We start from the raw sequence: 26,796 nt of genomic DNA, 5'->3' as shown, positions 1-26,796 counted from the left end.
ATGTGCCCCTTGCGGAGCGGTAAAGGTGGCCGGCATCGAACATGATAGTATAGGTCTGTATATATGTATATGGTACGAATACAACGGTCCGGAATGGCGAACTTCTTGAACAGTTCACCCCCCTGTTTCTGCTCAATGTGTTGTCCTACCCGCCGCGGCACACCCTTCGATGGACAGTATGCGGTATGCGGTAGCTCGTCTGCTCTGGTCTGGTTATATGGCCTCTTCTTGCCGACCAACCGGACCACTCTTGAGACTCTGATCCCCATCGTCGCCATGGCTTCGTTGGGTGAATACCCCAGGGCCAACATCGACACAGCCACAGTGTTCGACGCAGGTATCAACGAATTCTCGCATCAGCGCACACCCTTCGTCTCGTGGTAGATCATCTGGCCTGACTTGTCCTATGGGACCTGAAGACCCATGATCTCTCTAGCCATTGGGAAAGTCTCACCCCGTGGGGACACGACTCGTACAAGCCCCCGCTACCCAGCTTCCTAACGACTATGAGGAAACGAACAAAAAGAATCAAGTACGGAACTCGATGTGTTCACCGTCTTTCGAGGCTATGCGCCAGGGACGCAGAGATAGGTCCTGTGAAAGCTTGTTAACACACTGTCGCGGTGGTAAGCATGATCAATGGATAGGAAGTACGTACATGCATGCATCCATGCTCGCTTGCTGGCTTCCTTACTTGTTTACTCACCGGTCAGAGACCGGCAAGCTGGTCCATCTGCCCAACCCAACCCATCATGGATAACATCGCAGTGCATGTCGTGCAAAGTGCTCCGCCGTCTTTGAGAGGCGGAAGTAGAGCATTTAAGCGCCACCCAGGCGCTGGGTGGCAGGTGTGGCGCGTAGACAAGGCGTGCCACGGCGGCAGCAGCTCTAGCTAAAACACCTGCGAGGGTAGGTGTGTCGCCGAGGCAAGCTTCGACCATGACCGACTGAAGTAGGCTGTCTGTCGTGTCGTGTCGTGTCGACGGGTGTCGTTGATCCGGTACACTCTCGAAACCACAGAGGTGACAGGATCAAATCGAGTCGGACAGAGCCGGTTCAGCCCTCGCCGCAAGCTGCAGGGAGATATACCTTACACAATATGCCCGCTTTCATTTCGGCTCGGCAACGGCAGTATAGTCACACAATTCGACCTGGTCGGAAGCACCGTCGCCTTTGACAGGTCTATTCGACGTTCTGAACGACTTGCCATTCACCTTGCCCGTGCTGGATTGCGTGAGCGTCACTGGTACAGGTCGAGCTGCAGCCATGTCGGGCCCGGATACAGATCCGTCGCGGTGCGTGCTTGTCAAGCCGCAGCGCGGGAAATATCGGCGCAGGACGACGCGCAGCGAAGGCATGCAGATGCAGGCGATGCCGACGTTGAATTCGAGGTCGGACCAGTATCCGAAGGGCACGAAATCCCCTGCGTGCACACCCGTTAGCCATCTTTTCCGTGCTTCTGATATGCCGAGATTAGATGCCACATACAGGTGGGGTTCCAGGTGTCACCTAGCGAGGTCATGCTCCAGAGTCGTAGAATGCTGACCAGAGTGACGAAGAACCCCACGCAGAACATGGATAGAACTTGGACCTTCTTCCTCTTGGATAGGCTCAGACTCCACAGCTGCCAGATGGGCAGCGCGAAGATCAGCAGGTCGAGTAGGATGTTGGTGATGGCATGCATGACGGCGCCGAGGTCGAAGTTGAGACACTTGCCCTGCCCTGTGCCGTCCCACTGTGTCCAAGCGTAGGATATCGGGCTGCATTGGAAGATGAAGAGGAAGGTGAAGGTGAGGCCGTGAAGAACAGTGGCTACCAACAGAGGCAATGCCACCCAGCGAAATATCCCCGAGGGAAAGAGCTTGATGTAGAAGACGAGGAATGCGACTTTCGTGCTCGCGACGCCGACAGCATAGAGGATGCCACCGGTGTAGAATATCTGTCGCGGGAACCAGCATCAGCATCGGCACGAACAGGGACGGACACCCCTCCAGTTCGAGCGGACCGTAGCGTACCATGTAGACAGCCTTCGTGTCGTCAAAGGGCAGACGCCAAGTGTCGCGGCCGTAGCCATAGTGTCTTGCTAGCACCACAATTAGCCATGGCATGGTATGCATGCGCATGGGTAATGCGACCGAGACGTACAAATAGGATTGCAGACCGCATTTCCAATCATCAAGAGCTGCTCAAACATCAGCTGGGCGCATGCTAGAACAGTTCTTCTTGCTCTTCTTACGGTCGCGAGGCCGACCAACACATCATCCCATCCCCATAGCACCCTGAAGTCCGGAGACATGGCGATGATGCGCGTGGCGACCAAACACAGCGCAACGGCCATCGACGTGAAGGTAACTGCGCTGCTCGTCGGTCCTCGGTCCCTGTCAGGGAAGTTGCAGCTGATGGAGGTGACATTTTCAGCGGCTGAGATGCGTTAGTCATGCACATGCGAGAGAGGACCGCGACCACAGGACAGAGACGTACTCAATGCTTCGCGGACGGTACAGTTGGACTCCCAACACTGCTTTCCCACGTCGTAGAGCTGAGGGTCTGTGCAGAAGCATTGGATACCGAACTTGCAGGCTGAAAATCGACTGGTGATGTCGGAGGTGCAGTTGGCCTGGGTTACAAACGCGTCAGATTGGGTAGTTGGGTCTGGAGAGACCTCCAAAGGCAGACTTACAGCGCAGTCAGACAGTGTCAGCGTCTCACTATAGGCAAGCTGTCCGCAGAGGACGATGGCCAGGATAGCAATGAAGCTCTTGAGCGCCATATCAAATGTCGGTTGCACGGGAAGCGAGGATATGGAACGGTCGTCGACGAGAAGGATTTCGTCCAAGTTGCATATTCATCCATTCCAGCCATTCTAGAACGCGTGACACCCATCCAATTTGGCGACGGAGCATATGCTTATACCTCGCAGGGATAAAGAATCCGCCGACCCTCAATCGCTGAAGATTCATCATGCCGAGGAGAGAGGCAAGAGTGTTCCAGAGCTATTTGGCTAACTGCAGTAGGCGAGTCAGCCACAGAGAGATGGTCCGGGAAAGCAGCCTCGGGCCCTTGTAAGGCGGAACCTAGCAGCCAGACATACGCGTCCGTTGGTGGATGAACAGACGCTATGCATATAAGCTTCGAAGAGAAGAGGACAAGGAAGATTACAGGTGATGGTGGTCAAAGTCAAGATCCTAGCACCAGTGTGCGGCCTCCTGACGATAGTCCCCGGGTCCAAGGGTCTCATGAATTTCCTCTGGCGGGGGATGTGTGCGATATAGCAATCGGTGCTGGCAACAATCTCGCAACAAAAGCAGTTCTGCAGCATACGGAGGACATCTAGACCGGATAAGCTCCCCATCAGTTTTTTCTTTGGGATAAGGTGCCGAAGGACAAGAGCCACTACTGGCTGCCGGTTCGCAAGGATAATGCCGACCAGCCGGGACATGCTTCGAGTTGAGGCCACCAAAGTCAATACCCCTGCGAAAGCTGGAGAAGACCATGCACACACCATGTGGCAGACCGTTTAAGCGGCATCCGGTAAGCTTAATTCGATGGACCGGAGCCCTGGGATAAGTCGAAACCTTGCGAGACTGGTGACGAGCAACGCTCCTCGGTGTTTATGGGAGGCACACATCATGACGTGGAACGGTTATGATCCTGTCGAGACTTATACCCATATCGCACGTGAGAAGTCCATGTCTGGCTTGCTCCTCGTCTTGGGCTTTTGTCTTCAATATCCCTGGCCGGACGACAACTTCTGCTGCGACGTTTCTGCGTACATAGCATCCCGCCTAAAGCCTAGCGTGAACACGAAACGCCAACGCCCCTGCATAAGTCGCAAAGGCTGGAAATCCTCTCAACCTTATCAGGGAAACCCATACCATGCCATGCGCCATAACGACGGACTCGAGTCCGTCAGCGTCGGCTGCCAATTTGTCAAATGTCATCATCACATTCTGACAACCAAGTCATCCAGAACACGGTGCTGTGTACGTGTTCCTGGGCCAGGAGGCCCCGCACCGTCCCGCGTAAATCTGGTCTCCAACGTCAGCGCTGATATGGTACGTTCAAACCAGACAGATCAGCACCTCCTTGTCAGGAAAGAGTTGGAAGGCCTCTCCGTCCATCAAGCCATGCACATAGGCGGGCCCCACTAGCTGGTACTGCTGCCCCGTTCCGTGATCCACAGACCGCAGCACCGCGGGCATGGGCGTGCCGTTGAACACTGCTATCCGATCACCGACCCGTGCGAGACTTGGCCCCAAGCCCATCCTGCCGTCGTTGGACGAGAAGAACGAAGAATACGGTAAAGTAAAACTGGTCAGTTCCCACCACTTAGTCGCACCTTCACCGTGGTTGTTGAGCGCTGCGGCTTGCCTGACCGTGTACTCATCGTGATCGTGCTTGTGGGACTCGAGGAACTGGTACACCTCCATGGAATCGCTGAAAAACCGCGCCAGTTCTCGGGGGTTCGAGATGGGGACACGCGGCGCCTCCAGCGGCAGAGAATCAGCTTCCATGTGCGAGATGTTGCCGCACAGTGTGCGGCAGAAGTCCTCTGTGCGAGAATGGTGTGGAGGGATTCGTTGCTGGAGTAGATTGAACGCCTCTTGGAACCACTCGCCCATGATTCGCACGCTTTTGAGTAACTTCGAAGTAGCGTTGAGTTCGAGCACCTCAAGATGATCGTCGAACGTCGGGCAAGGGGGCGTGATGTACTGGATTCGAGAGGTGATGATGCCGGCAGCAAACAGGCTGGAGGGCAGCACAGCGTCCGGGTCGTACCAGACAGAAGGCTTAGTTCCGCCGCCAGCTTTGTACCCTGCGCTGTGAGCCTCGGTCCACATTGATCGGAGGAGACGATACTCCCATACGGGCACCCATGAGGGAAGGGCATCGAGACTGGCCCTGTGCCTTTCTTCAAAGGCCCTGAAAAATCCGTGGGTCCAGCTGCGAGTCCCTGCATCACCAATGAAACTCAGTTCGTTGTCTGGACAAGCGGAACCGTCGCAGTCACAGCGCGAAGACTGCGACTTGGTGAAGTACAGGGCTAATTGGTGGTATAGCATCGCCACAGTATATTGCGGTCTGGCGTCGACTCGGATCGCGCCACCATCAGAACAGAGCCCCAGCAGGGCGTAGACTCGATCTCGGAGATCGGAAGCATTCATACCTCGTGTAAGACGCATCAATTGCTTCAGCTTGAGGGGAAGAGGTTCCGTTGGTGCGACTCGCTGTCGTCTCTGCTTCTCCAGTTCTTGCCACAGAGTGACGAACGCTTTGTGTCTCCCTAACCAGAGCAAAACCTCGCTCGCAGTCAGGGCCGAGGCGTAGCTGATCATCACCATTTCGATGTAACCTATCCGCATCAGGCAGGCCAGTTGCTCGCAAAAGTCGGCCCATTTGATGCGATATGTGCAGCAGTGGATGACAGCTTGCGAAGAGAGAGCAGCTTCTTGCAACATCCAGTTGCGTGAGAAGTAGACCTTTTGGAGTAGTTGATTCAAGGCAAAAGTGTTGACAAATGCGAACGTCGATGCCCACTTGCTTGCGAACGCTTGTCGGGTCTGGATGTTGTTGAAATGCGTGTACCCGATTTTGAGGGTTTCGAAGGCCTGACGGACCAGAAGGGCGTTGTCGGAAGGCTCTTCCAGCCAAATGACTGTCTCCTTCGCTTTCCGATAGATGTGCTTCATCATCGCTATCTGTTCGGCTTTCTCGTCAGGGTCATGTTGCGACATGCAGCAGCAGTCAATCCACATGTACATGGGGTCGTATCGATTGAGCACCGAATGTAGAATGTCTAGCATGCCACCATGAAGTTCGATATAGCCGTCATCGCATGCGACCTGCTCCAGCCGGCGGAAACGTCCCGAGATCTTGCTTACACTGACCGGATATGACAGAGCAATGTACTCTGGGTGGTTCCGTAGACTGACTGTGTGCAATTTACATGATATCGGGCTCTGCGGTGTCGGAACTGGACCGAACTCGATGAGCCGGAAAGAGTCACCTGCGGGCGGCAGCCGTGTAAGGCGGAAAGAATGATACCGTGGCTCGGCATCGGCATCGTGGCCATTTTTGCCTCTTGCGTAGCCTGAGGGCTGCAAGTTAACGGCCAGCTTATTAAAACCTTCTATCAGCGGGTCAGTCACGCATCCTCGATTACTGCTCGATGGCCTCTCTGGAATATGCGGTTGAGGAGGGTTTAGTTTTGGCGAGATTGGCTTCACTGGGGGCCCAGATACAGGTCGAAGCGGGTATTGGAGCCACGGCGAGGTCCAGGAAGCAGCAGGTTGTATTAATGGTTGGAGAAATTGGCTGGCTGAAGACGGATTCGGATACTGATAAGGTGGATACCCCGTCTGAGCAGGAGAGGCTCCGTACACAGGCGCCTGGAGGGCATCGAGAAAACTGTTCGGCTGGGAAGCTTGAAAGTTCTGAGGTGGAACACAACCGGGTGCTGGAGAGGAAGTGTTGCTGATCCCATACTGGTTCTGGGCAGGAGAAGCTCCGTACGCCGGCCCCTGGAGCGGACCAAGAGAACTGTTCGATCGTGGAGCTTGAAAGTTCTGAGGTGGAACATAACCGGCTGCTGGAGAGGAGGTGCTGCTGTGCGGATACTGGTTCTGGGCAGGTGCACCGGAAGGGGCGAGTTGATCCTGCAAAGATCGAAGCACGTTGGAGAAGGTAGAACCCATCATGATGGGCCCAAATGTCGACGCCAGTAAAGACCAAGTACTGCACGAGAGGACCCCATGCGGACAGTTAAACGGCCGGACATGTTGGTCAGGCAGGGAGTTCAGCTCGCTGATATACTGTGAATTCGCTAAACCCACATTGTCTTAGTTCGTGCAAAGTCTAGCCCAGGGCTTCTCGTATTGGTAGGGGCTTGGGCTCGTGATGCCGACCCAACACGAGGACCACTGGACCCTGACAAGAGGCGGATAGAGACTGTCGCGGTTCAGGCCGTTGAGGCTGGCTACTGTATTCACAAGACGATCGACAAATAGGAACAAGACCTCTTAGCAAGGGCCTGCGCCATTTGTGTCTCTTCGTTCCAAATAATAGACTCGTATTTCACCAACCGCATATTCTTGAGGGTCAAGATGCACTTACCTTGGCGGCAATTGTTTGTCGACGTTCTTGATCAGAACCTCCAGAGTCTCTCCGAAGAACTCCTGGTCGACTTCGGTCCGCCACAAATGACAAGTCGCCTCCTGGTCTGCGTCAATCTGTCCGAAGATTCAAGGCAGTAAACAGACAGAATCGAACGGCCGATGACAGCAAGGTGAAAGCATATTGTTGGAGAATTGTAGAGCAGGTTCCCGCTTCCTGTGTAGGCGCTCGCTCCGGGATAGGTGGTGGAAGCGCAGCGGAAGATTAAGAGCCGAGTACGTTTGCGGCACAGTCAACTTCTTCGTATTCTGATGATCTCTTTATGATCTGTCAGCAGCACATGTTCAGGCCGCATCGCGCCTTTGCCGCCATGTAGCGACGGTGAGCCCAAATCAAGGTAGTTCTAGTGCAGCAATTCCATGGCATGTTTTCCCCCAGGAGAACCAGATGGGCAATCCACATGGATAATGGCGATCGACCCAGCGTTAGTGGATCAGAGTACGGTCTTGACGCAGGTAGGGCAGCCGCCGGAGAGCTCCAGTGGCTTGAGGTGCCTTGGAAGTTTCTTAATAAAAAGATTGCCATTCGTGAGTTGGCGGTGGACTTGACGCATAGTCAAGCTCATGTTGTATTCAGTTCACGAGCAGTACGCACAGGGTCGACTCCAAGCTTGACTATGGCCATGGCAGAGCGCCGTGTTTCTTTCCAGGTTAGCGGCCTGAAGGCCACGCGTCGTCGGTGACTTTTGGGCCCGATCCTATGCTGCCAGTTGTTGGCTCTACTGTACGGAGAACAAAGCCAAGTGAGGCGAAACAGACTACACAGTGGACGAAGTGGCCAAAGGGCAAAGCCGACAAAAAGGCCAAGCCAATCCCGCCAAGCGCGGCTACTGTAGCTGTAGAGAAGGAACGCGCACCACTCGTCACTCGCGCCACTCACGCGTCTTCTCTCCATGGTCTGTGACTGGGAGGGTTATCCGAAGGGTTGGCCAGACAGTGCCAAGAGGTGTACTGGGCCATACCCCCTGTTGTACGATACCGTATTGTTTACATAGGCCTTCGTAACTATATAGCTAGGTCTCTCCCCAGACCCCTCTGAAATTCATCATGTCCTCCTCCAATTGAGTCACAGGTCAAACAATGATTAGACAACGTGATTGACTACTATTCTCGCTGCACTCTACAGGATAATGAGTGTCTACCAGCCAAAATGCGCTGCTACTAGATCACGACGGCGGGGTGGTCTTTACCAGCACTCGTGTGCTTTCATTCAGACCGTGCTATCCTTGACACTGCTACACGTCTATGGGTCCAGGACGAATCTCAGTCAAACTCAGCCACCTGGGAAAGCCCTGAGAGCACTCCTCCAGAATAGCCTATCAGCCGAAGAGTTTCATGTGAATGGGCTTGACAGGCCATTCGGCATCAGAAGGCTCAACCCATGGAACGGAGAACGACCAATTGCCGCACGAGAGCTCCTTGACGCTTTGCTTTCGTTCAGAGTCCAACGAACTTGACGAACTTGACGGGAGAACCAGTTCCACAACCACATTTGCGGGGACCACGACGGCGAGGTGGAGATTGCAGTGTTGCCCGCCATTGACCTGCCGGCTAGGCTTGCGATCCAGGCTCCAGGAACATGAGAGCTGGCCGTACGGAGTCAGGACAGACGCTTGTGAGTGCGTCAGGCCTCCCCCAGGGGCGGGTGTAAAGCTGGCCCTCTTCCAGCCGGGCTCGAGCCGTCTAATCCCGACAATGCGTTCGTAGAAGAAGGTGATGACCGCGCCGAACGCGTAGTGGTTGAAGCTTGTCATGGAGCCGGGGTTGATTGTGCCGTCAGGTAGCATGCTGTCCCAGCGTTCCCACACGGTGGTGGCACCCATCGTCACTGGGTAGAGCCACGACGGACACTGCTCGTTGAGCAACATCGCATATGCCACAGGGGTCTGCTCCGCCAGCGCGAGCGCCTCGCACACGAACGGTGTCCCCGCGAAACCGGTGCCGACTTTGAAATCGTTCCTGCGCACTATCTCCGCTATGCGTTCTCCGGCGCGCATCTTTTGCTCGCGTGTTTCGAAGAGGTCAAAAGTTATGGTCAAGGCATACGCGGCCTGCGAGTCTGAGACCACTCTCCCACTCGCCGAAATGTACTCGTTGAGGAACGCTGACTTTGCTCGTTGTGTCTCAAATCTGTACCGTTCAGCCGCGGCGCCATAAGTTTCTGCTTGGGTGCTGTCGGCCTCCAGTATTGTGCATACGCTCGCCATGGTCTCGAGGGAGTGGATCAAGAAGGCATCAGCTACCAACACACTGTCGGTCTGTCCACGCGCAGCATCGTGAGGCGAGGCCGTGGGATCCAGCCAATCCCCAAGTTGGAAAAAGCTAGGATCCCACAGGATGTTGTCCCTCGCTTTATTTCGCGGAATCCGGTCCAGCCAGGTAGTCATGCTCTCGTACGAAGAGGCAAGTATGGTCGAATCGCCTGTTGCCTGGTACAAAGCCCATGGCCCGAGGATGGTGCAATCGTGCCAGATGGCGAACGGGGTTACTTGCCCCCAGACCTTGTCCTCTTTGACCACATTGGGGCTCACCACTGGCGGGACCCCATCTAAATCATCCTGATCTCCTCTGACGTCAACCAACCAGTTTGACACGAGGCCATAGCAGTTGTACAATAATGTCGCGGCCGGAGCGAACAGGGCAAGGTCACCAGTCCATCCCAGCCTCTCGTCCCGTTGCGGGCAATCGGTTGGGATGGAAACAAAGTTGCTGCGCATGCTCCACTTCACGTTCGAGTGCAGCTTTTCCAATCGAGGGTCGGAACATGAAAAGGCCCCAACGGGCTCCATGGCGGAATGAATCACCACTGCCTCGAAGGAATCCATCATGGCTCTTTCCCCCTTTGGAGCCGGCCACCCGTCCACCTGCACATATCGGAATCCATGGAACGTGAATCTCGGCTCCCAAGACTCACCCTCAGCTGCACCACAGAAGGTATATTGATCACAGGCGGCCGCCTGGCGTAGGGGTCGTCTTCCCAGCTCTCCATGCTCGAGGACCTCAGCATGCCAGAGAGTAAGGGTCTGTCCTTTTGCTCCCCTGACTCTTTTGATCCGTGTATAGCCTGTGAAGTTTTGGCCGAAATCGAGGATGGATTTTCCGCTGGGTGTGTGAATAAGGTCAACAGGCTTGAGAACCTCGACTGCCCGCACAGGTTCTCCTGTGCCTGCGACCAACTTCGTCGTTTCTGGGAGGCTCTCAAGGGCCGTTGCGTTCCGCCAGACTCCAGAATTCGCGCTGTCCCCAGTTGACCAGGCCGGGATCTCGAGATTGGCATCATATTTCTCCCCGTCATAGATCTCGGCTAATCGGGTCGGCCCTGGTGTGGTCTGCCATGTGTCATCAGTACTGATGATTTCGTGAGCGCCGTCTGCATATTGTATCTCCAACTGCGCGAGCAAGGTCATCTGAGATCCCCATATATTTCGTCTCCCGCCCTCGAATCCGATGCGGCCACAGAACCACCCTTCGGCGAGTCGCACTCCGACGCAATTTTTGCTGGGTCCGGAGGAGATGAGGTGAGTTACGTCGTATGTCTGGTACTGGAGTCGTTTCGAGTAATCTGTCCAACCCGGCGTCAAGAGCTGATCGCCAATCCTGGAGCCGTTGATGTTGGCCTCGTAGAGGCCTTGTGCGGTGATGTACAGCCGCGCATGTGCCACCTCAGATCGTGTCGAGAATTGCTTGCGAAAGAGGTGTTCGGGTCCAGGTCTCGACGGATCGACTGGCCACGACGTCGTGATGCGCTGGCACTTCCAGTCCTGCCGACTCAACAGCCCGACCTCTAGAGCACTCTGCTCACTCCAGTCGGAACTGAAACCAACTGCATCCCAGACCCTGACTCGGACACCCACTCTCTGTCGAGAGCGAAGACGATCGTGATGCGGCCAGGGGACCAGGACCGATGCACCGGAATCGACCTTGAACGTAGCCGGGTTGCGCGCCTCTTGCGACAAGGAGGGAATGTCGACAAGCTCCAACTCGTATCCATGTTGTTGGAACCCTTCAGGCGCGTTCTGGAATCGCCATGAGATGCGAGGCTGTGACTCGTGCAAGCCGAGAGCATACTCGGGCAGATAGTGCTCAAACCGAACATTGGTGACAGCGAATGGTCTCGAAGCCAACGCCATCGTGTTTCTTACTGCTATGCCTTGACCAGCGACCAGGTTGACCCAGGGGAGTCAAAAGTTGCCGAACGTATCTCTCCATCTCGCCGCCAAGAGGAGATGAAAAGGCTGTTTGCCCCTTCACTCGGGACAACAATCATACGGCATGCCGGGATATTCGGCAGCGAGGCGTCGTGCCCAGGAGCGAGACGCGGAACTCAATAAGTGGCCATGGCGGCTTTGTTCACAGGAAGCAGGCCCCTGGGAACTCGCCGTATCCTTGGCGCTGACTCGCCCGCCAAATGACCGAACGACCGGATGCACCATTCGGGCAGTTGATATGGTCTAAGTTTGCAACTGCCCCTCGGCTTATCCGAAGGTAGCTCTGGCGTGCCCAGAACGAGCGAATATGAGCCCCTCTCGGTCCAATGCATTCCGACGACACGCAAGACGAACTCAGTCGGACTTGCTAGAGTCGTGCCCCACAGGCGAAGCTCCGGAATCTAGAATGTGGGAAATGTGCTGGAGAAGAGACGCCTGGGGGAGAAGTTGACGGGGCAGAACACTATATGAAGCTCATGTGCGTCGCCGCTTTGGACTCCTGAGCTCGTGCTCCAACAACCACTCTCTCACCTGTTCTGCGACGAGACGCGAATCATCTTGGTACTTCAGAAGTGCCCTGAGTTCAAAAGCCTCCACCGATTTCAGCATGGCGAAAGCAGAGTCAGATGAACGCGTCGGGCACGAGGAGTCCGCGACCCAGCCCACGAACATTCCGCACGATGACAAACTCCATGGACATGCCATCCAACAGCAGGAACACAACCGGACCTACTTGCAGGCTCTTCGAACCGATCCAAAACTGCTGTTCTGGATCGGGGTCATGCTATGGACGCTAATCATGCGAGGCTTCGAAAATCAGTCCACGGGCTCCGTCCTCAGCATCCCGTACTTCAAGAGGCGATTTGGCGAGCCCGACGCGACCGGCGCGTACTTTATCTCGACCCAGTGGCAGTCAGCGTTGAGCGGTGGTGCCAACGCGGCGGCCATCTTTGGCGCATGCGCAGCGTCTTACTTTGCCGACATGATCGGTACCAAGCCTGTCGTGCTGGCAGCGGCAGCCATCAACATCGCTGCCATCGGCGTGGAATTTGCCTCGACATCCATCGCCATGTACTTTGGCGGCAAGATGATGAACTTTGTGGCCATCGGCGCGTTCCTCAATGTCTGCACGGCCTACGTAGCGGACATTTCTCCATTGGCCATCCGCGCCTCCGTCATTGGGTTCTGCAACCTGTCTCAATGCATTGGTCCGTTCGTCTCGGCCATCATGTCCAACTTCACCTCCCAGTGGGACAATGACTGGTCCTGGAAGTCTCTCATCTGCGCCCAATGGGGTTTCGCGGCCGTCGCCCTTGTTGGACAAATTTTCATGCCCGAATCGCCAGTCTTCCTTGTGTCTAAGGGGAAGATGAGCGCCGCCCAGGCCGTCCTGGAACGGCTCTACACTGACCCTCGTGACGCCGAGGGACATTTGAAGCGGATCCAGCTGACGCTGGAGCAGGCCGAAACTCAGCGCCTGTCGTCGTATGCTGAGTGCTTCAGAGGCACCAACCTCCGCCGGACCCTCATCGGGATCATGGTCTTTGCATCCGAAGCCATGGCCGGGCTCGGCTTCGTGTCCAACTACGGCTCCCTGATGTATCAGTACCTCGGTATCGGCGACGCAGAGTCATTCCGGATCCAGATCGGCGCACAGATCCTGTCCATCTCTGGCGCCACCATCGCCTTCATCATCTCCGATCTGTATGGCCGTCGTCCCATGTACCTGGGCGGCTGCATTGGCCTCGCCGGTCTGCTAATCTGCATGGGCATCTCGGGCTCCATCAACAACTCCGCCGCGGTCACCGCTTCCGTGGGCTTCTACACCATGTACAACTTCTTCTACAATGTCGGCGTCGGCTCGACCGTGTACTCGCTCGCCGGCGAGATCCCGACCTCGATCCTGCGCGCGAAATCGCTCGCCATCTCCATCTCGGTCTCTTCTGCCGCGAACACCATGTGGTCATTCGTGGCGCCATACATGTTCAACCCCGGCTACGGCAATCTCAAGGCCAAGATCGGGTTCGTCTTTGGCGCTTTCATGATCATTTGGGCCGTCATGGCGTATCTGTGGGTCCCCGAGACGCGCAGACGCACCTACGAAGAGATGGACGAGCTGTTCCGCGAGCACGTCCCCGCACGCCAGTTCAGGCACTATGTCACTGTCGCCGAACAGCGTGCTGCCGAGGCGTACAATGCGGAGCACGTGGAGGGTAAGGACGGGGTTGTGCAGGTTGAGCGGGTGTGAGGTACTGTGCCGTGTGTTTTGGTTATCACTTGGAATATATATATGCGCCACACTGGTGCTCCGAGCTTCTGTCTCCCCTCGAGCATGCTCTGTTTGCTCTGCAGCCCTGATGTCTTTGTGTCTGTCGACTGGGTGACTGTCCATTGTTTTGGCAGTGACCCCTCGTCAACCACTCTGCTCGGAAATGTCTTCGTGCCATGCGTTCCCTCTAGTCAACTTCACTGAGGCTGCACTGCTATGCCACTGCCTTGCTATGCCACTGCCTTGCAATGGCGGCTTCGTTTGAAGTACTTTTGGTCCCTTCTTGTGTTTCTTGAGCTTTGTGTGTCGGACTCGCCTCAAAACGCTCAGCTATCGAATCGCTGTACGGTCTACATCACATCCATCATGTCTGGCACTCAAAAACCTAACAATGGCTGGCCGGAAGGGGACGCAGTCGTGGCCTGTCTCGACGTGGAGTGCCATTGTCGAAACCAATCCTACAAGGAATTCCAGCAAGGCATCAGAAATACTGAGCGGCGCGTCACAGAGATCGGCATCGCCTCCTTTGACCCTCGACGACTCCCTCGCGGCCAAGCGGGCGACCGAGGCGTGAATACCTGGCGCCACATCAAAGCTTGCAACCTCGCGATCAAAGAGCACAAGCACGTCATCACGAAGAAACACCCGTCCTGGTGTCTGACAGGAGATGCGGTCGCCTTTGACTTCGGCGACACGCAATGGGTCTGGAAGTCCGCGATCAAGAATGCCGTCGTCAGAAAGATTCGAACCGTCCTTGGAGATGGCAAGGCCAGTGCTACTGCTCCATACCACAACCAACGACCTGTCGTATTTCTCTTCTTCGACACCACCAACGATGTCACCTGGCTGGAAGGCCTGGGTATCGATTTAAAGCGAGAATTTCCCAACTCCGACACCTACGATATCCAATGCCTTGACCTCGCCATGATGCTCGCTCAGCGTCGGGGGCGGGTCCGAGTCAGCGCTCAGAGAGTGTTGGATTATCTTGGATTCGCCACCACCCACAAGCACAACGGTGGCAACGACGCCGTCTACGAGCTGCGAGCCTTTATTGCGGAAGAGACACTGAGGGGCCAGTTTGACGATGTTGAACCCCGTGACCTTTACTGGTCGATGCTCGGTATGCACGGAGAGGTGTTGGAATAGTCTCACGAACCTCTCCCTCTGCCTCTGCCTCCGCCAAACCGGCTAGCACTTCAGAGGTAGAGAGTTGATGACGCTGGTTTGACACAGAAGGTGCATGACAGATCCGCGAGTGGCGAGCGCTGAGGATCAAGCGACGACACGCAATCAGGGGAGATCAAGGAACGGGATGGTCATGCACGTTTGACTGGGAGTACGGGTGCTGCACGAATGGTATGATCATGGGATCCTCGACGGGCCGTCATGACATGGAGCTGGTCTCGATCGATGAGTAGCTGCACCGACTTGAAGACAGGAAAGGGTTCTTGTACCATCTCGAAGACAGGAAGGGGTTCATGTACCGTCTCTGTAAGAGCTTCCGTCTGCTAGCTAAGCAAAGTGATGGGGTTGGTGGGTTACAAACCAGCTGAATAGTTTCAACTGCATTGTGACCATGCCTGATGGATACGTCGAAAGTCTTGCGTCCTACTCTCTGGCTCAGCTGGCATTCACAGGCGTTGTAAAGGGGGCCAAACAGATCGTAATGTGCATCCCTCCCTTCCTGTCACCCCACACGCAATATATCTCCAGTGCTCTGATCCAGAATCCGGCGAGTGACCAAGTGAGTAACGATAGTTTGTCCCTCACCACCGTCAATTACAGCTTGTTCGCTTGGCCAACTTCTAGCTGCTAACGCTGTCCCTTACCGCATGACTGCAGTGCTCACACTGTGTAAACGCACACCCAGTGACAAGGTCAAGCATAGGACATGCATATATATGTCGCCTTTCCCGGAGCATCCGCATTGCTCGAGAAAAAGAGGCCATACGCATCCCCTCCTTCGAAACACGCAGCAAACAGTTCCGGTTTTCGCACCTAGGATCTCACCACTCAAGTCCAGACTCCAGACTCTAGAGACCACTATATACTAGGGTCGGACATCAGCTTCACCCGCCGTCATGTTCGGCCCTCGTCGCCCTCGTCGTCATCGTCGCCCACGAGGCACCCGCCACGGAGAAGACGACCACTGGGACCCCGAGATCGGCGCGCTCGTCCCTGGCTGCGACTCGGGCTACTTCGGCCATGGAGATCTAGGCGAGATGCCTGGTCCGGAATTCTACCCGGACCCTTACACGAGGCGGGTCAACAGGGGCCATAACCATGATTTTACGCCCAGGAGCCGCACCCGCGGACCTCGAGGAGGCAATCGCGCTGGGGGACGAAGTAGCAATGAGAATATCACCTACGGAGGGGGTCACACAAGTGCACGGGCGACCGCGAATGATGGCTCATCCTCATACGAAGTCTGGAACAACGGTCACTTGGTCGCCAGTTCGCGACACCCTGGGATGGGTGGTGGTCGCCGGATCCGAGTCACTGGTGGAGTGGAAATCAATCTTGGTGGAGGCCACTTCGGGGGCTCTGGCGGCCCCGGGGGCTTCGGAGGGAGACATCATCATCGATGCCGCAGACATGGTTGCCATAGCGGAAGATCCCGTGGTGGGATGGGCCGTATGCTTGGCGGCGGGTTTGGTTTCCTCGGTTCGGACGGGGAAGACGAGTTCCTAGACATGTTCGACGACCTCGATCTGGAAGACTCGGATTCGGACTATTCGGACGACTTTGGAGGGCGTGGCGGATCCGGAGCTTGGGGTGAAGATCCCTTCAGTGGAACGGGAGGATCAGGCCGTGGTGGACGAAGAGGTGCTGGAGGCTCGCGACAGGGTGGTGGCGAGTCCGGTGATGATGAAGGAGACGAAGACGGAGTGGACGGTGGGTGTACAAGAGGGCGACTAGGGGTAACGACCACCAACTCGTGCTCCATGATGCAGGGTGTCGACGGTGGTGACGCGGAGCGGCCCAGAGGTTCGAGGAGAGCCCGACTGGGCTTCTAAGGACCATGCATGGTCTGAGCTTTGTTTCGCGACCGGGTCTGATGCCTTTCATCAGAGCGGAGTGGTCGAGAGGGTTCTGTGCTGGTAAACTGCATTACATTAGAAAGGAGTCCAAGCTTCAGTTTTGTTGAAGAACGGTTCACGATGAACGAGTCACGACCAAGCGAGGGAGCTTTTCTTGATCGTTGCCCCTATGATACCGAGAATACCATCCACACTGGGATCGAAGCTTTGTCGGAGTCAACCAACCCACATGCTTTACTAGTCGCAAGGCTTTCTTGCCGAGTCCCGAACCCCAGCTCTACGGGGTTATGAACACTTCGGATGATCTAACTCCCGGCGCCATGAAGTCCTAGCCAGAATGAAGAGCAAACACGAATTATCGCCGAGCTCGTCCTTCAACAGCGCAGCTTGTTCTTGGTGTAGATGACGCTCGCCCAGAGCATCGTGGCCGAGAGGGCTGGGGAGAGGGCCGAGACAAGGATGGCGGACGCGGTCGCGCCTACGATGATAGGAGTGAATGACCATGGGGTGAGAACGGGTGGCACGTCGTGGAAAGGGTGAGGTGAAGGACTGACAGCCTTGCCGGTTACGACCGTCTCAGCGTAGCTCGGTGTTGAAGGGGCGAGAGATGATGTCGTATCCGTATCAAGCTCTGGTTTAGTGCTGTGTTCAGTTTTGTGGTGGTTGCATTCTGGCTGAACGGCATCTTCTTCAGTGAGGCTATTCTTGCCGGGGTCCTGGTCAACGACAACAGCGTCTGCCGCCATGTAATCGAGTTCGTTCTTGTCCCAAGCACCATCATTGGGAGTGGGATCGTCTTCGCGGGTGGCGTTGACGGCCTGCTCTTGGATCGTAACATGTACATCACCAGGAGCCTCTGAGTCATTAACTGTAACTATCTCCCCGACATGGCGGTCATACTCAGCCGACGCGCTAGAGTTGGTGGCCAAAGAGTTCCGAAAGACGAAGATGTGATCCAAGGTCATGAACGGTGATTCGTAGACAGAAATACCTCTGGAACCAGTGTGGACCGTGGTAAGGACGGACTTTTGGAAGACGAAGACGTGGTCCAAGGTTCCGTACGGTGATTCGTAGACGGCAACATCTTTCGAGGCAGTCGTGATTGGGTCTGGCTCTTCCGCGGACTGGGGCCGCGCGCAATCGTGGGAGGGAGGGGGTGTGGTCGATGTCGCAAAGTTGGGCTGCTCGACGGGTAGCGTCTCATTGGACGGCTCTTGGATGACCGGCCGATTGATAAATGGTAGCTCATTCAAGTGTGCGACAGAGCTTTCGCTGATATGTGCGATGGAGTATGGAGCGCAGGCACGGTCGACAGTAAGATCGTGAGCCGCATTGTCGAACGCGGGCTGTTCCTCAAGAAGCGAAAGGTTTCCGCTAGGGGTAATAGCCTGTCCAGGGTCGTCGGATGGCTTGTCAGTGACGAAGACATCGTAGTCTGGATCAGTAACAGGTTCAAGCACGTCCGTCTCGCCCTGTGAGCTTGTGTAGCTGGGTCTCAGCCAAACAAAAACATGTGTCAGGCTGTGACTATCGTCGCTAAAGGAGGAAGCCAGCTCATCTTCGACCGGTGCAACGACAGCCGGCTCTGATGTAGCCTCTTCCTCAGCGTCACTCCTCAACCAAGGAAAGACATGAGCCAGCTTGGAGATTTGCTGCTCGGTAGACACCACTCCAGTAGCAAGCTTCTTCGGAGGTGACATTGATTCGAGTTTCGCAGCATGTTTCCCCGCAGCACCATCAGCATGCGAGGAGACGTCAAAGATATTATGTTCATTCATGGATGGCTCTTTACTGATTGACGTACCGTAAAGAGTGGTTGATTCGGGACTCTGTGCCTTGCTAGACGCGTGGCCGGTGGGCGTGGCGTTGAAGGCAACTTCGATGCTGGGCTCTTCCGTAGATGCCCGATCACAGGGAATCACCTCGATCATCACAGACTCTCGGGCGGGCATAGCTGGTAAATGAGGTCTATCTTCCAGTGTCTGTGCATTCGACTGATAAGGCTACTTGCCTCGGACTCGGACAACCCATTCTAGCCCATGCAGTGCCATGAACTGTTTCAATTTTTGAGTCGTCGGTGACCGGCCCAAGAAAGCGATAGCCCCTGGCATTTGAATCAGTTCGGGCCACCTGTTCTTGTTATCAAGCTTGTCTGGAGAAACCTCCACGGCGCGAATAAATTCCTCTAGAGTCTCACCAGACAGCTCCAAGAAGGAAGGCGATGCATCCCCTTTGGCGAAGATGGGTAGAGACACACTTCTTGTGCAGGAAGAGTCAAGCCTAGTGGTTTGCTCCAAGGCCGGGAGCAGGGGAAGAGAAGTGTGTCTGAAGCCAAAGTTTCGTAATTTGGTCAGTGGAGGCAACTTGGGACTGTCGTCTTGGTTGTTCCCCTGGAACTCGAAGATCGTGCTCTCTTTGTCAGGAACCTGTGTCTCCGTATAGCAATCAGCACCTATTCAATTCCAGGGAGAAGATAGATTTCACGTACGTCTGGACTTCGAGCAACGACTTTTGCATCTGTGAGTGGATCCTCCGTAGTCGAGAGCGGACTGGGAGTAGATATATCTGCACGGCTAGAGTCGTGAAGGATTTGAGGACGGACACCGTTCAGGTAGTCACGAAGGTCTTGAGCAGTAATGTCTCCGCCGACGAGCCCTTTCACGCCTACCGGCACCTCCAGGGTCATGAGGAGGTCGACAACCCAGTCGTTGACATCGTGGAATTGCTTGACCGTCGCTCGGTGTGCGAGGACCTCGACGGCGGCGTTGACAAGTCCTTGCCTCTTGCACGCCTTGTGGACTTGCTTGAGATATCTTAGTATGCCGCGAAGGTTGGTCTCGTACAGGCGCTCGCCAGTCTGCGAAGTATTAGATTAGCTTCAACCAAGCGTGAGGCGAACGCCAAACAACGGAACAGATACGGTGGAGTGACGAAGGAGCGACGAAGGAAGGAGGGACCCATACCGTCACGATGCTGGGCATTTCCGGGAGGTTCAAAGGCTGGTCACTCAGCTTTGCGAGCTCCTGTAGTGTCTGTGCGCACATCAACTGGATGAAGCAGATAACGTCGAAGCCTGCCATATTGGCCGTCGTCATCTCGAATGAGTTGGGGATATGTGATGTGGAAAGTAGCATGAATTCAGTAACCAGCTGGTATTCTTGGAGCGTTTCCAGGTTGGAGGGGGAGAAAGAAAAGGGGAAGGGCAGAAAGACGAGGAAGTGCTATCTAGGAGGTAAACAGTACTGACGCGACAACTGCTTTACAAGTAACCGGGCTACCGTGGTAACGAGTCGTGAAGAGGGAAGTTTCAACACGACGGGTGAATCCTGACTGCCTCGCGACGAGCACTGCCAGCAACGCGTGTGGTGTGAAGGATGAGATATGAAGCTACAGTCCGACAGTTGTGAATTTGCGTCACCACGCAGGCAGCATATGAGGTAAAAAGCTTCTATATGAGCTGGCGAAGGGTGCCCTCCTATGTGCTTCTTAAACGAGTCAGACGGGTGCTGCTGGAAGTGGAAGGGACTGGACGGAAAGGAAGATCGATTATCTGCTGGACATGGCCATGGTGTAGAGCCAGCTGGTCGAAATAACCATCATCATTCTTCTATCAGCACTATCAAAGCATTACGCGGTATTCTATCTAGAAGCAAGACAGCCCGTAAGCAATCCCCTTCACCTAAGCAAAGACAGTTCAGCATTTCAAGGAATACAAAGCCTCGAATTTCGCCGGAATCCCTTGATTAGAGACACGGGGCATTCTGCCTGCCCGTCGAGGGAACGACAAATAAGGGAAGAAATGAAAGGAAAGGAAAGAACCCACACGCAAACGCCAACGACCAGACCAATGCAGCCCTCGATAGAAAGCAATCCTTTCTTATCATTTCCACGAAGCGTCAGCACTTGGGAACACCCGAGCGAAGGTATGGCCCGCTTGACGATCTCTCGTTTCGTGCGCATCATCAGCCGCTCCCCGCTTCCGCCTTTCCTCTCTCCTGAAGTCTCGCTTCTTGCCGCGTCTTGTAGGCCTTGTAGTTCTGCGCACTCCGTTTGGCGTCGAGCCACTTCTGGTACGCGCCGATATAGATCCAGTGCTTCTTTGCTTCGTTGCGAAAGACTTGATATCTGCGCTGTTCAAAAGCCTCTCTCATGTAGTCCCACTTCCTGGTCCCGGGAGCGTCGAGAGTGACATCCTTGTAGTCCGATCGGTAGAGGCCGACCACTCTCTTCACACCTTTGATAGCATATGTCAGCTCAGGCCCCTTAACGTACCGGGGCAGCTCCTTCCGGAGTCTGCTGAACAATCTAGCGCAATCGACCGTGAACACAGCCTGAGCCCTCAGCCGCTCGAACTCCTGAGCGAAGTCTGTGCCGAAAAAATCCTTGACGTCGCAGCGGACCTGCTTGCGGCTCAGGACGGCGTCTGCGCGACGAGCATCGGCGGCATGGTGAGGTAGATAGGTCTTGATGAAGTAGGTGATCAGGTACGGAATGTCTCGATACCTCTAATCTCCAAGCCGAGATATTTGAGAATGTCCCCCTTTTTGGTGGCAACCTTGACGCACGAAAGTCGCTTGTCCGATCGTTCGACATCCTGGATCCGGAGGTACAGACCATCAGGCTTGTATGTGAGTCCGCACGGGCTGATAATTTTGCCGAGCATGGTCATGAGTCCCTGGTCGATCTTCTGGCTTCTAAACGCGTCGAGTCCGCAGCGCGACTCCCAGATTTTGAGTACGACGTTGACGTATTTGCGGGAAAGGCTCTCCGGCATGATGGCGGCGTCCTCATCTTGTGCAATGCCGTCCTCGGTATGGGGTGGGGATGGACATTTTTCAGACAACTCAGGCCATGGATGCAGAAAGGTGAGAATGGCTGGGTTGCCCTCGGATTCGTACTGGAAATTGAGTAGTGACAGACCGAGCACATCCCGGATATGCTTGTCGAGCGGTGTAACCCGTATCAATGGCTCTGCAAGAAGGATGGTGACGTCTCTGTATGTGGCATTCTTGAACTTTTCGAGGGGACTCTGGACGGACGAGAAGTCGTTGCGCAGTCTGGCCTGCAACTGGTAGGATATGTGATGATGGACACTTGCCGGCACGGTGTCGACCGTTTGGTTGGAGTCCCTGCCGCACTGGCTAGCCATTGCAAGGGCAGAGCTGTAGTAAGGTGGTTTGGTAGTGCTGAGGGTGCAATCTGGAGTGTCAGGATCTTTATCAAGAGATCGTTGGAAGGTTGAGTGTATTGACGATCACAGTGATGATGACCGTACGAGCCCAGGAGTAGAGGTCTAATATATGCCCGATATCTCGTTCATGTTTGAAAAAGAAGCAACTGGACAGCAACCTGTCTTTGCTATGCTTGACGCTCAAGCTTGCTGAGCTTGAAAAGCAACAGGCATTTACCGGTTTCTAAGTTTGCTGTATTGCGCGCAAGGTTTGCTATCCCATTGCTGGAGAAGTGGCCAAGGGTCTTGCTGCAACTCGCTCGTCTGACGTTCGTTCCATTGCCCAGAGGATACTTGCATGAGCGCCAAGTGTGCAAACACTTTCACGATCATGCAGCTACAGAGACGAACCCGAGGCAGCAGATAGGGGAAAGCAATTGTGTCAGTCGGGGACAGTGGGCGGATCACAGAAGCCTCCCGCTCCTGACCGACTACCGGTACACAGCAACGAGCTGGGCATGTACACGGTCGAAATGCAGGAAGCAGCAGCTGATTTGGACATCTGTCTGAAGTAGCTAGTGCTAATGGACGGATACCCGTCGATGCTTATCATGAGTTCAGGTCTGCAAGGCCTTCAATGCTCTGTTGCTTACATTCATGCTCGTGTCCCGGAAATGGGACACCAGGAGCACCACCAACTCTCCTCCTAATGCAGCCAACGTTGCTCACTCACCATGCCATTGCTTCCACAACCGCAGCGCCTTCTATCCAATCATGATCATGAGTCTAGAGCTCGGGAGGAGGACCTAGGCTCATGCCTGAGACGGAAAAGAACCTTGCGAACCCGAATGGCCAACTACAAGCCAGGGCAGACCCAGTAAAGCATTGCCGCCAACAGGGTCAACATGAACCAGAAGAATAGCCCCTTGGTGATTGATCTGTTCTCAAGGGCCAGAGCTGGCGGTTCAGGCTCAGCGGAGATGTTGGCATGAGCAGAACCTTTCAGCTCGTGAAGTCGTCCGCGAAGAGTCTCGAGTGCCCAAAGAATTGTAGTATGAATATCAGGATACTCTTCTAATGCTCTGCCGTGTCCGATATCACTGGCTGTCGTCGCGTCGTAGTCTTGGTCCAAGCACTCCAAAAGCCTCTCGATTTGAGCATCCCAGATAGCACTGTCAACCCCTGGACTCGGCTTCTCGTGGCGCTCAATGGTGTGTGCTAGGGCGTTGATGAAGGCGATTGAAGCACTGGTATCTGCGACATACTCTGGCTTGCCTGAAGGCTTATGCGAGACGTGAGTGTTCCTCTGGCGAAGCTGCTTTACTAGCTCTGCCCGGAAGAATTTGACATAGTAGTCGCTGTCGAGCCTCCGGAGACTGTGGTGCAACTCTTCCTTGAACTGAGAGTTCGGACTACGCGGCTTCAGGGCGTCTGGTATGGCATAGCGGGTAACGGGGACGACGCTCGAAGTATTTGTGATTGTACCGACGGAGTCCTTCCCATTGGTAGATCCGTTTCGACCAGTCGGTGTGGGAGTTGTCGGTGGATCGGCTATAATAAACTGTTAGAATCGCAAGGAGACGAGGTAAGCACTGAATCAATACCAGAGGACTCGTGGTCGCGACGAGGTGGAATGACGTATCTGCCAGCAGCAGCCTCAGAACTCGCGTCAGCCATGACCGACAGTTGTACCGAAAGCATTTTCGGCCGAAGAAACTGCTTGAGGGAATGCTGTAAGCTGAAAGTTGCGAGGCGAAGGCAGGAGGAAAGCTGGATTCTAGGATTTAACCAGAGATAATGCCCATGGAGATCAGTGTTTGCTGTCTAATTGTTCTTGTCTCCGAGCTGAAATAAAGAAGCTCAGATGATGACAATGGTGGCACGCATTACACGACTCAGTTAGACGTCTGGTTAGCAAGCTATCACGGCAGAAAAGCCGTGGGAGTGGTGTATATTGTACAGGAGCTACAATGTGCTGAGGACAAAAGGTCAACAGTGAGCGTACTATGGACTTCCAGCATATTCAACCCTCTATGGCATCCTTAATCGGCCCATGCATCAGGCATTGCAGACGCGAACCATTCAAGATCATGAATAGGTCTATAGAATGTCTGGTTATAGACTCAGAAGACCTGAAGGGGCGGCGGCCCACGCCCGAAGAACTTCGTTGAGTAATTACAGACCAAACGAGATACGACAAGGTTCAGACAAAGGACTAATGGAATGCTATACAGCCGACAGATCTCATTTTCAACCTCTTGAGCACAGAACCATTGCCAGTAGTTCATAGAAAGACGTCTCATCCTGCGACCAGCGGACAAAGATGCAGACGGTAGAGATGGGAGGAAACACGCGAGGCTCGCTGCGAAAGGGGCAATGCACGTGATCACAACTACAGACTGTCCTACACTTATTCCTTCTACCTTTAATCCAGCCTTATGAGAGCTGGAAGAGCTAAGCTGGAGTCAGGCACCACCAAAGATGAACCAACAGTTGGAGTCTACATGGTGGTCCTCCTTTGCGGATGTTCAAGGTTGTTTAGCGTCCTCCAGGGAGATGGTGGTCATGTAGAGGTACGATTGATACAACATGTAGCGATGTTAGACATGGCGGATGCCGACATCAAACACTCCAGGAAAGAGAGACCGTTGTCCGCCTTCCTTGGAGTTCGAAAGGGCATGATCACCGGAGGGAGGATTGCATGCGCATGATGCAAGATGCCGGAGCTGGACAGGCTGGAGTGTTCTCCAAGAGTCTACCGATATGATAGCAAAGACATGGAATTGGCTTAGCGAGGCAAGATCCTCAATGCGAGAATTGTTGGCCTTCCACAGGAGCGCTCATTGGCTTGCTCAACTGGCTTTCTGACGTTCGGCCTTTTGCCTAACATCATCCGCATTCCTGGCAACTTTGTTTCGATCCTGTGCTCGGAAGCTCTGTCAACATCCTGAACCTAGACACATCTCGGTGCTGCGCGTTCGCCGACACGGCTAACCCTCATAGCACGATCCCTTTGGCGTTCTTGACCGTCTCCATCGCGTAGTCCCAATCAATCGCCACCATGGCATGGAAGAAAGCGAACACTATCGCACATTTCACTTTCCACCAGACCTCCGTCGAGAGTAGCGCAGTAAGAAGGAGCCATTTGAATTTGCGGAGGAATGGTGGGTAGGGCACAATGATGAGCGTGACAAGAACACAGTCAAGGAACTGACGTTGCTCCAGAGCCATCATCATGCATGTCGAAACACCGGCGGCAGTCAGCATGAGTATCAGTCGTGGGACTTCGGCGTTTGCTGCTGGTGCTCCAAGCGACTTCTGGGTTCTGAGTTCTGTATCCAACAACACTGTCAGTACTGCTGATCTCACATGAGAAACACGATATTGGCTTCAGACATTACCTCTGGTTTCGAAGACCTTCTTTGCCGATGGTCCCTCATCCTTGACTCGAGCTAAAACTCGGGATTCCAGTTGGTTCCAATTTGGGAAAGCCGACATGATCGAGGGCCGAGAGCGTGTTTGCAATCGTTGGTGTTTCGAGAAATCAAGAGAATGCGGCGGATTAGATAAAGCACAAGATATGGTAGTGAGGCTGACTCGGGCAGTGGCAGTCAATGAGCTGTTCAATTAAGCACCTGTACCCACGCAGTGATGACTCTTTCTCGTGCGGAAGAACAGTACTGCGGGACAGCGAGCAGGCGACGACTTCACAGCTGCCATGTAAGCATTACAAAGAAATTGAATCATGCAGGACGTGACTTTGAAACTTCAAAAGCCTTGATTGCGCCAGGAACACTGAAGTCGGGTGGTATGTACAACTTTCTCTCGTCTGAAACGAAGCCTACATATCTTCAGACGCAGTGGCACCTGTGATAATTTCGACCAGTTCTCCGGTAATGACCGCCTGTCGGGTTCTGTTGTACAGGATGGTGAACTTGCCGATCATGTCTCCGGCGTTCTTGGAGGCGTTCTGGAAGGTCAACGTCAGTATTACCAACACAGCGGGAATAGCATGTCTACTCACATCCATAGCATTCCGTCTGGCAGATTGTTCACAAGCATGTCCTTCCGCAAGAGCCCAGTAAAGAGAGTTGGCCAAAGAATATTCCCTCAAGTTGGGAAGCATCTCGTCATCGATTTCGAATGCGGCGAAATTGGGAGATTGGGTGATGGCCTCCTCTGAATAGGCCTCGATGATCGTTGGCTCGTAGCTCTGAGCATTGACGAATTTGTTGTAAAGGATCTTGATGCTGGCATATTCTTCCGGGAGCAAGACAAGTTGGTCGGCAATAGCCTGCGCATCGGCAAAGCTGGGAACGTCTTTGCCAATGCCAGCGAAGCTGAGCACGACATTCCTGCCATTGGAGCGACCAAGCTGAGCCTTGCACTTCTCGCCGACAATGGCAAGGTCGAGGCCAGAGTCGTTTTCGAGCATGCGGCGAGTGGCGCGTGAGAGACCGGAATGGATACCACCACAGAGACCTTTGTCCGAGCTGGCAATCACCAGCAGGGTCTTCTTCTCTTCCAAAGGCTTGGTCTCGGCCTCTTCAAAGACCTGGTTCGACGTTTGGCCATAACGTCGAGAGTCGGTCATAGCCTTCTGAGCGCGGGTGAGCTTGGTCGAGGCCACGATCTTCATGGTCTTTGTGATTTTTTCAATATTGCGAATCGACTTCAAGCGGCCTGCAAGCGATTAGATATCGGAGCTACCATGCGTTCTGCCCATCGTACCCTCGATCTCGCGTAGAGTGGCATATCCGGCGACTTGGGGGGCGGCCGTCCTGTAAACCGGTTAGCACCAGGGCAAGCTCCTGCAAGGCCGAGTCAATGCGATGAGCTCACCTTGCGACGGCAGCGGTGCCTGCCGCAAGGGCAGGTCGTGCAGCTCTGGACAGCATCATGATGAGGATTGCTGGCCGCGAAGCTGTCAATGGGC

The 26,796-nt window shown here is 54.6% G+C and overlaps 11 protein-coding genes across 11 annotated transcripts; 3 read left to right on the top strand and 8 right to left on the bottom strand.

Moving 5' to 3' along the window:
• Nucleotides 1-1,109: 1,109 nt before the first annotated feature.
• Nucleotides 1,110-2,296, bottom strand: A1O7_06797 (uncharacterized protein; the record flags this gene model as incomplete). The annotated part of the gene is made up of 4 exons (XM_007760797.1): nt 1,110-1,423; nt 1,489-1,939; nt 2,016-2,083; nt 2,146-2,296. 4 exons carry the CDS (start codon nt 2,294-2,296, stop codon nt 1,110-1,112), a joined length of 984 nt encoding a protein of 327 aa, XP_007758987.1.
• Nucleotides 2,297-4,061: 1,765 nt separating this feature from the next.
• Nucleotides 4,062-6,695, bottom strand: A1O7_06796 (uncharacterized protein; the record flags this gene model as incomplete). Its single annotated transcript, XM_007760796.1, has 1 exon — nt 4,062-6,695. One exon carries the CDS (start codon nt 6,693-6,695, stop codon nt 4,062-4,064), a length of 2,634 nt encoding a protein of 877 aa, XP_007758986.1.
• A 1,796-nt stretch (nt 6,696-8,491) lies between these two features.
• On the bottom strand, nt 8,492-11,302 carry A1O7_06795 (uncharacterized protein; the record flags this gene model as incomplete). Its single annotated transcript, XM_007760795.1, has 1 exon — nt 8,492-11,302. The coding sequence occupies one exon, from the start codon at nt 11,300-11,302 to the stop codon at nt 8,492-8,494; it is 2,811 nt and encodes a 936-aa protein (XP_007758985.1).
• Nucleotides 11,303-11,987: 685 nt separating this feature from the next.
• Nucleotides 11,988-13,628, top strand: A1O7_06794 (uncharacterized protein; the record flags this gene model as incomplete). Its single annotated transcript, XM_007760794.1, has 1 exon — nt 11,988-13,628. One exon carries the CDS (start codon nt 11,988-11,990, stop codon nt 13,626-13,628), a length of 1,641 nt encoding a protein of 546 aa, XP_007758984.1.
• A 387-nt stretch (nt 13,629-14,015) lies between these two features.
• A1O7_06793 (uncharacterized protein) lies at nt 14,016-14,795 on the top strand (the record flags this gene model as incomplete). Its single annotated transcript, XM_007760793.1, has 1 exon — nt 14,016-14,795. One exon carries the CDS (start codon nt 14,016-14,018, stop codon nt 14,793-14,795), a length of 780 nt encoding a protein of 259 aa, XP_007758983.1.
• Nucleotides 14,796-15,730: 935 nt separating this feature from the next.
• Nucleotides 15,731-16,666, top strand: A1O7_06792 (uncharacterized protein; the record flags this gene model as incomplete). Its single annotated transcript, XM_007760792.1, has 1 exon — nt 15,731-16,666. The coding sequence occupies one exon, from the start codon at nt 15,731-15,733 to the stop codon at nt 16,664-16,666; it is 936 nt and encodes a 311-aa protein (XP_007758982.1).
• A 398-nt stretch (nt 16,667-17,064) lies between these two features.
• Nucleotides 17,065-18,642, bottom strand: A1O7_06791 (uncharacterized protein; the record flags this gene model as incomplete). Its single annotated transcript, XM_007760791.1, has 1 exon — nt 17,065-18,642. One exon carries the CDS (start codon nt 18,640-18,642, stop codon nt 17,065-17,067), a length of 1,578 nt encoding a protein of 525 aa, XP_007758981.1.
• Nucleotides 18,643-19,142: 500 nt separating this feature from the next.
• A1O7_06790 (uncharacterized protein) lies at nt 19,143-19,770 on the bottom strand (the record flags this gene model as incomplete). Its single annotated transcript, XM_007760790.1, has 2 exons — nt 19,143-19,547; nt 19,654-19,770. The coding sequence occupies 2 exons, from the start codon at nt 19,768-19,770 to the stop codon at nt 19,143-19,145; spliced, it is 522 nt and encodes a 173-aa protein (XP_007758980.1).
• Nucleotides 19,771-20,652: 882 nt separating this feature from the next.
• A1O7_06789 (uncharacterized protein) lies at nt 20,653-21,839 on the bottom strand (the record flags this gene model as incomplete). The annotated part of the gene is made up of 2 exons (XM_007760789.1): nt 20,653-21,113; nt 21,179-21,839. The coding sequence occupies 2 exons, from the start codon at nt 21,837-21,839 to the stop codon at nt 20,653-20,655; spliced, it is 1,122 nt and encodes a 373-aa protein (XP_007758979.1).
• Nucleotides 21,840-22,716: 877 nt separating this feature from the next.
• Nucleotides 22,717-23,537, bottom strand: A1O7_06788 (uncharacterized protein; the record flags this gene model as incomplete). The annotated part of the gene is made up of 2 exons (XM_007760788.1): nt 22,717-23,411; nt 23,465-23,537. The coding sequence occupies 2 exons, from the start codon at nt 23,535-23,537 to the stop codon at nt 22,717-22,719; spliced, it is 768 nt and encodes a 255-aa protein (XP_007758978.1).
• A 2,164-nt stretch (nt 23,538-25,701) lies between these two features.
• On the bottom strand, nt 25,702-26,761 carry A1O7_06787 (ATP synthase F1, gamma subunit; the record flags this gene model as incomplete). The annotated part of the gene is made up of 4 exons (XM_007760787.1): nt 25,702-25,830; nt 25,885-26,543; nt 26,592-26,641; nt 26,703-26,761. The coding sequence occupies 4 exons, from the start codon at nt 26,759-26,761 to the stop codon at nt 25,702-25,704; spliced, it is 897 nt and encodes a 298-aa protein (XP_007758977.1).
• Nucleotides 26,762-26,796: the final 35 nt, after the last annotated feature.

The sequence above is a fragment of the Cladophialophora yegresii genome (genome assembly GCF_000585515.1).
Source record: "Cladophialophora yegresii CBS 114405 chromosome Unknown aczIN-supercont1.5, whole genome shotgun sequence".
Classification (NCBI taxonomy): Eukaryota; Fungi; Ascomycota; class Eurotiomycetes; order Chaetothyriales; family Herpotrichiellaceae; genus Cladophialophora; species Cladophialophora yegresii.
This window is presented reverse-complemented; position numbering and strand designations above follow the sequence as displayed.